The sequence below is a fragment of the Enoplosus armatus genome, chromosome 12, assembly GCF_043641665.1.
Source record: "Enoplosus armatus isolate fEnoArm2 chromosome 12, fEnoArm2.hap1, whole genome shotgun sequence".
Taxonomy (NCBI): domain Eukaryota; kingdom Metazoa; phylum Chordata; class Actinopteri; order Centrarchiformes; family Enoplosidae; genus Enoplosus; species Enoplosus armatus.
This window is the reverse complement of record NC_092191.1, coordinates 19,843,058-19,851,296: the sequence shown is the minus strand read 5'-3', so window position 1 is coordinate 19,851,296 and position 8,239 is coordinate 19,843,058. Positions and strand designations below refer to the sequence as shown.

At 41.6% G+C, this 8,239-nt stretch overlaps 1 protein-coding gene across 1 annotated transcript in view; it reads right to left on the bottom strand.

Moving 5' to 3' along the window:
- Positions 1-2,366: 2,366 nt before the first annotated feature.
- LOC139294620 (cilia- and flagella-associated protein 46) overlaps positions 2,367-8,239 on the bottom strand; it is a 52,991-nt gene continuing 47,118 nt past the window's right edge. The window contains exons 51-59 of the mRNA XM_070916543.1: positions 7,480-7,559; positions 7,028-7,088; positions 6,882-6,914; positions 6,374-6,476; positions 6,116-6,228; positions 3,246-3,327; positions 2,942-3,078; positions 2,736-2,834; positions 2,367-2,479 (exon numbers count right to left, since the gene is read on the bottom strand). Of these exons, the coding sequence (XP_070772644.1) occupies positions 2,367-2,479; positions 2,736-2,834; positions 2,942-3,078; positions 3,246-3,327; positions 6,116-6,228; positions 6,374-6,476; positions 6,882-6,914; positions 7,028-7,088; positions 7,480-7,559 (821 nt within the window). The remainder of the gene's footprint in view (positions 2,480-2,735; positions 2,835-2,941; positions 3,079-3,245; positions 3,328-6,115; positions 6,229-6,373; positions 6,477-6,881; positions 6,915-7,027; positions 7,089-7,479; positions 7,560-8,239) is intronic.

Sequence of the window (8,239 nt, the reverse complement as noted above, 5' to 3'; positions counted from 1 at the left end):
AGTGGGACCTCTCTCTGTGAATAATCTCCTGGGGCCTCTGCCTTCTTTCCTCCTGTCTCTGCTGCCTCCAGTGTGTGTGTGTGTGTGTGTGTGTGTGTGTGTGTGTGTGAGTGTGTGTGTGAGATAAGTCTGCTGACCTACTTACATACACACAGTGCATACAAAGGTCAGATGACAGGCTGCAGAAGAACGTCCTCTGGCTGTGGTTCTCCTTCTCTTTGGTCAAAACCGACACCATGATAATGTGAACTCCAATCCTTTAGGACAAAACAAAGTCAGTAAGATAGTGTTGGAAATAGTGTTGTAGTAGTAGTAGTAGTAATGATTAATTCATTGCTGGCAGTGGTCAATTGATTTGGCTAAAAATCAACTTTGATTATGAAAAAGGAAGCAAACAGCAAGTAAACATGGACGCTGTCTTCAAGTTGAGATCTAAACATAAGTAGGTTGAACTTTGGGAGCACGACAGTCACTGAGAGAGACATCTGTTGGATGCCCGGGGGGGGGCGTGAAGAGCCAAGTTGTCCCTGGGTGAAAAGACAAACAAGCTGCTGAGACAGACAGACCGTTAGCGGCAGTTATTTTTCAGTATGGGGGGGTGGGTGGGGGGGGCAAGAAAAGTGTTATCCAGCAACTTCCTCTGAATGTCATCGGCTAAAGAACAAGCTGTCCAGACATCAGCAATTCAGACACGAGCTGAAACAATAATTTCTTAAATGTTATTCGATGATCAGCAATTTGCTCTAAAGGGTACAGTTCTCTCCGCATTTATGAGCGCCGTTGCAGCACCGCAATCACTGCGCGTCTGCATGGGAGGAGCTCTATAATCTCATCATCAGCTTTGATTGGGGACGTGGGCCAACGTTTGGACTCGACGCAAGGAAATCAGTTGAGAGTCTGAGAGACAGCCGCCGACCAGCACCTGTGAAGCTCACTAATTAACAAGTTATGCTATGTTCCAGACTATTTCTTGACAAGGCGTAGTAACTTCCTGAACTCTTCGCTCTGTCGCCTGGCAACCTCATAAAAATGACCGGCACGTAACCCTCAGAACAACTCCAAACTTATTTATATGATTATATATTTTTTTGTACAGATTGAACACGCAACATATAATGTGTTAATTATTGAGCTTCAGAGGGGCTGGTAGGTGGATTTTCAGGCCAGTTCCCATTCCCTTTATTCCATCTTTATGCTAAGCTAAGCTAAGCGGCTGTACAAACTTGTCAGTGGTAGTGATCTTCTCATCTAACTAACTAACTTATTTGCAAGAAAGTGAATAAGTGTTGATCTATTCATTTAATCCCCACCCCCCACCCTCTGCTTCCAGTTATGTGCCTCTCAAAGTCTTTTATCAGCCTCAAATATGGATGTATAGCACATCTACATAGCACACCTTCTCTTCGAATTTTTGGCTTGACTTACAATAAATAGGGCAGCATTTACAACCTCAGGTCAGTTCTTACAGTTTTTTATTTTATTTATCATTTCGGAATTTACTACATCAACATTTAGTGCACTGCGAAGTCAGAAAAAGGCATTCTCTAAATAACAATCAGCAAACACAGTCACCTCATTTTAAAGAATCCAGCCTCCCTCAAATGAAGTCAACTCACTCAATTCATTTCAATTCAGAGTTCGTTTCATGTGACGTGTCGTAGACAACAGAACTGTAGTAAATACTGACTCAATCTGCACTAATTGTTATGGAAGCTACAGTTAACGAGGCTTGTGTAAACAGACATTAAAAGACATAAGATAACAAAGCAATATGAGCTGCGAGGTGAAGCTGCATCGCTAGACTCAAAGCAAACCTGACTGTGAGCCATTGTTTTCTGGCTCCGCCCCCTGCATTGTAGGATCTCACCCATCCCTGTTCTGTTACAGCGGGGCTACCAGCCCTGTGAGAGTGTTTATTTGGCCGGAAATCATTTCTCATGTTCAAAGTCTGATAGCAACCCACACCGATGAAACATTGATCATTGTGACTGATGTGGACAGTTTCCTCTGAACACTCAATACATTGAGTGTTATCGGCAAGGCAGAGGTCCCAAAGGTACAACTTGTCAGCACAACGCCAGCAGCAACATCTCTATTTTAATAATACATGTACAGGATGAATTTCTGTAAGCTCTTGAGCTTTAACCTTATTTTGTGGAATCAGGCATGAGGCATATTGTATCTTTAACGTATGCAGTGTACGGTAAAAACAATATTAAAAACATCAAGTATAAAATCTCTTTCATCTTTAATGAAATGTTTAACTCATACTGCCGTTGCTTTTTGCATACAGTAACATTTGCAAAGCCGGCTGCTGTAATCATCTTGAACTGTGAAAGTGAGAACTTTCGAGGATGTACAGTATATTATGTGACAATTAAGTTAGGAAGGCCGTAAAGGATGCAGTTGAAGGCTGATGGTGTGAGAGTTGCTTTGTGGCGAACGTCGTCTGTCCTTGAGTCAGCGAGGAGCACTTGATCTGCAGAGGAAAGCCAGAGAAAGCCATAATTGTACCTGAGGGTTATTTTGAAATCCAGCTCTCTCTGGAGAGATTCACCATTTGAATGATTTTTGCTTGATGTTTATTTTTTTTTTCACTCTTTGTAAAGAAACCCGAGCCTCGAGAGGAAGAGAGATGTGTGGGTGTCTTGTGATGCGCCCATGAAAAAAAAACTCCACCTGGACTTGAATGTATGTACAGTAAATGAGATGGAAATGTGAGGAATATACTGTACCGCATGAAGCTGCAACCTTGTGATGTGGTATCTCTGAACTATCCCCTCTCCTCAGGGCATGGATGGTCTGGCCAGAGGTCTGTCTGACCCTCAGCAGATCTGCAACACGTGGAGGGAAGAAGTCAATGTTTAAAAAGGCTAAATTACAATGTATTCAGCTGACAGCAAGTCATGAAAAATTGATTGTTTCTGTGTCCAAAACCTACTGTCTAAAACATTGGCCATGTTTTGTGTGTTCTGTTGAAGGCTGCTGTGCCACTGGTTGAGGACAATACAGCCGACACCACCCAAACTCAACAGCAGTGCGGCCTCCAGGGGTTTCTCCAGGGCTAACTGTCCTGCACTGGAGGGGAGAGAAACAGTGAGGTTATGAGAGTCAGAAAGGGCAGGAACTGTTACCAACCAAAAACCTACTGTAAGTGAATCCAGAGGGAACAAAGGAAAGTGCAAATGTGTTTTTAAAAAAAGAAAACTGAGTTAGAGCTTCATTCAATAAAGCGATTTCCTTACCTCTTGTGCATGTCAAGGTTTGATCGGCGGAGGACACTGGCTTTGTTCTGAACCAGGTCAAAGAGCAGAGCCATGCGACACTCTGAGGAGAGCAAACATCATTATCATTATCAGGCAGCAGAATAAATAAAGCTCTTCTACAAGGAGACAACTTCAAGACAAATTCACTAACAGCTGTATAAGAAAAAAAAATATATATATATGAATAAAACACCTCACAAACAAAATACACAACACACACAGAGCATGAGTTGCCTCAGTCACTCTGTCATGTCTGGCTGCCTCTTTGGCTTTTTCATACACATTTCCAAATGACGCATACATGTAAACCACAGCCTTGTCCTGCCCTACAGTTGAACAGCGTGTGTGTGTGTGTGTGTGTGTGTATGGGCAGAGTAAAGTCTGAAAAGAGAACCAAATAATGATGATGATGATGATGATGATTCTATTTTTGCGTTTGCAGCAGCATAGAGCCATAGGCCTGCACCCCTTCCAGGCTTACCTTAGTTCCACAACGTATTTCTGTTGTATTCTTTCAAGATCATTTCCCAGGAGGCTCATATTCATAAGAGCTGTAGCTGGTATATGCTAACAAAATTCTTATTTTTTTTCACGTTTGTTAAAATAACAAGGTGCTGCTTTTACAAGTATTTACCGTACAGTTACATCTGTCAGCTGTAACTGTTTAACACAATATGCAGTACACACTAGCCATTTTCCTGTGATTTTTTAAAAATGATTTGACGCAGACAAACTCTCATGGAACATCAAGCAAACACGCAAGGCTCAAATACAGATGCTGCAATGTTTAAATATATAATTTCTCCTGTCTTTTGTTCTCTCCTAACCCTAAATGTTGAACCTATCATGAATAACAGTGGGAGCCTTTGGCCTTTTCTGCCACTCCTGGTTGTATTCATGTTTAATAATTTCCTGGATTCGCTTTCAGGAGGAAGACAAAGGCGCCCTACTTTCTGTGTAGGAAAATATGTACAGTGTGTATCTCTATTTATGAACTAAGAGATTTTAGCCACAGGCTTTCATCAGATCAGATGGGCCAAAGAGGCTTTTAGCAGGACTCCCCAGCACAGAAACACCAGCCCATCTATTTATTAGAACACAAAACAGGCTTTTACTGTACAAGCACTTGGACTTGACCTGCTGCTTGTGTCACTGGCACCAGGTGTGTGTCAGTGAGGTCGTCTACCGTCTTCTCTATCGCTGCCAGGATAGCTAGTGCCCTGCAGCTATTCTGGCTGCCCCCCCCCCCCCCCTCTCCCCTCCCCTTTGCTATGCAGCTGCCTGGGGCCAGAACGGCAGTCTACTCTGTGAGTCTCCAGTCATCGAGCTTTGTCCCTCAAAGAGTTGTGTTAAGATGTAATATCATCACTTAAACAAGATAAAGATGCAGTGGTAAAGTGACACAATCCCCAGATGGTACTGCCTGTACTGCGTGACACCTTTTTTTTTTTTTTTTTTTCTTTCTGAGAAACACAAATCTGCCATCACCTAATCATATCCCGTTGGCCAATTAAGTAGGAATGGTGCACTGTGTTGTGAAGTAACAGCTGGAATTCAGACCATGGTGTCAGTCACACTATAGTTAGCAGCACTAACGGCAGGCTAGCGGGTGGCACATATGTCTGGCCTGGGGCGATGTGTGGTGCCAACCTGACACTCTTGTCAGTCACACTGGATAAAGTCCACCCATCCTCAGACTCATAGCTCACACGGGGGGGACGTGGTTCAGGACTCTTTGCACCTATTCATTTTGAAACGGCCAATGGCGTAACTTCCTCACAGGGACAGACTTTTGTGTTCATCGGGTTTTATCAAAGACAAAGTACATTTTTTGTTTTTCTCGAGTTATTAATCAGCTGAGACGACGGCGACTTTAGGTTGAAATTCATCAAGTATCCGTCTTTAAATACTTGTGTCACCAGATGTGTTAGCCTGTATGACTTTATGGCATACGATAATCAGTAGGACTGAATGACTGAAATGAATACAAGTACTCCTCAGTAATCCTCATTAGATCTTCTCAGTTAAATCATTTCTACAGGCACTCAGCAAAGTCGGGGGAAATGTTATTGCAGGGATCCAATAGTAAAACCTCATTGATTTCTCACTGCAGAGCAGGGATATTTCTATATATACCCACTCAGGGAATGAAAGATTGATGTGTTTGAAGAGATTAAGCCTACTGCTCCATTTACTGCTTACATAATCCGCCAACAGCTCCGCTCCAAATTTCAATCACTCATTCATTACTGTATTTTGCCACCTATTTTTCTTCCTTATTTATTTAAAACGCTTTAGAAAACTCAAGATGCTGTGTGGTTCTATACAATCTGGTACATTACTAGGACACTGGATGACAGACTGGTTCTCTATCGTTCTCATCAATTTGTGTTTTATATGACGTAGTCACATTTTTTATGGATTGTTTTTATGTTTTTGGGACACATGCAGTGTTCGTGGCAATGGGGTCACAGAAGTAAGCCTGAGCAACACCAAGTGTAATCTTAGTTTCATTTTGTAATTGAATGGAATGGAAATGGATTTTTTTTTTTTACTAACAACCCCAGTTGACATTTTGGACTGGTGTCATTAAGAGTAAATGCAGGTTAGTGATAAGCAGTTTTTGTTATGTACATTTTCATGGGGTGTTGACATTAAGTGTGCATGTCTGTGTTGCTGGTGTACATATGATTCTGCTCGGTCATATATACAGTGGTATTCATATGGATGTGTTCAGCATACTGCAAATCTTTAACTCTGACATTAACACTTTAAAAACGACATACACTCATTCAAATGAAAATGCTCTCAGGTCCTATTAAAAGTATTAAAGTATGGGTGCACAGTACCAGACAGATTGAGGGCTGCTAGTTTGGCAGGTGGAATGTCTGCCATGAAGCGCTCCATCCCCAGGTAGATGAAGGCACTGCATCTGCACAGCAGCTGCTCCATCTCAGACAGACTTGATACATATTGGAGAAGCATTAGTGGTGCAGAAATGATCAGGTGTGTGGCACTGTCTCAGATACAGTTAGGTCTCAGTATGCTCAGTGTAAAGACAAGACACGCTGCATTGCATTGCTTTGCTCCACTTAACAGGTTCTAACCTGGGCGTCTGTTTGCTGCCCATGAAGCTCTCCCACAGATGGGTACAATGCTGGCTGTGGCTTTCCAAAATCTCCCTCATCCTCGTACTCAGGCTGGTTCCTTCTGTGCCACACAGACGACAACATAGAAATATTCTGAAACCTTCCACTGGCTAAAGTTGTGACATTAACTGGGAGCTGAAACGTGACTCATGCAAGGCGACAAGGAGATTTTGTAAAATAGTACTGAGAGGAGAAAATAGTAGCTGAGAGGAGGACAAGCAGAGCCAGCTGTAGCAATGCCCGGCTGCAGTACAGTACAGAGAACATTAATCACTGCAGCACTTGAGTCTTAAAAGTACTCCCAGTACTCCTATACACACCACCCATACGGAGCCAAAAAATAAAAGCAGCTGGAGCATTTCTTATACAGTGCAGCATATTTTTACTCTTACAGATAACTGCAACACACTAGTTTATTCATCTGTAAACATGTAATGTAAGGTATGTATTTTCTGCAATTACTTACCAAAGTTGCCTTCATTGTGAGGGTCAACAATACCTGTGGAGGTTTGTTTAGAATAATAATCTATGAGAAAGGGTGCAACTGTATTCCAAGAGCACAAATATAACAGCCACACAGAAAACTGGTGTAATATTTAACATAAAGCGTACATCTGAAGTTACGTGCATCCACTGGGAAGGTGTTGGAAGGCAACGAGCGATTCACAGGCATCTGGGTAAATAAATTAAAGTTATTACAGCTTAAACATGGGACAGTTAACACACGTAAAAAATCCACACACATGCAAATAATGTCTCTTGCACATATGCATCTGCAAATAGCGGTTGCGAGAGAGAATGTGAGAGTGGATTTTAAGACAGAGCAAAAGAAACGGGAGCAAAAAGGGAAGGGGTTGGTGGAAAAAATAGAAGTGGTGCATGACAGAAGATAAATGCTCAGAAGCTCGAAATAGGATCTTTATGAAAACACATTATGTAATTGATTGAAAAACCACACTTAAAAGGGAGGCGAGAGGAACTTAAATTATTGCCAGTGCTGACAGCAGGTAAAAGTAATATTGCTGTCTGTATCTGGCAGGCCCAGATTAATTTACTGAACTCACCACTTTGATGGCTTGGCTTTGATCTCCCTTCCCCTTAGTTCCCTTGCCACCTTTGGTCTCCTTTTTGTTGTCACTTTCAACTGCCACAAACAGGAAGCAGAAATTAATACATGCACTTGTCTGCGGGGTAGATTACACAGCATGTGGACTGTGAAAAGAAGAGGAAAAATGAAATTCTCAGTATCTGCAAGGTCAATGACATTTATTGGTGAGTGAAGAACTGTTCTGAAAGTTTCCTCATGGCTGCAACATTGACTATCCTCTGCAAATGGAAGCAGATTCATTTGATTCAAACCCCCGTTTCTTTTCAATAAATAAATTAATTTAATTTAATTTAATCAACACCTAATTGCAGAGTGGTAATCTTCAAGTTTATCACTGTGATTTTGTAGAAGAGGAGTCCATATGTTGGTCCATCAGTCCAACAAATCTCACCACAACCGGTCAATGCCAATCTTCTGCCACAGGATACAAACCAGCTACATCTCCATACCCCACACCAGAATGTGCTTTTAAAAAAGAAAAAACAAACCTGTAAGCATGTGTGCTGGACCACTCCACACACATTTGTGATGCCATCCAGCTGTTGTTTCTATTGAGTTTGAATGCATTCATTATAACTTGCTTTGGACAAAAGTGTCTGCCAAAGAAATGTAATACAATATCACTATCACATGGTTTTAATATCTATATATCTAAATATGTATGTATGTATGTGTATATATATATATATATATACACTGTTGCCCATAAAGTTGGA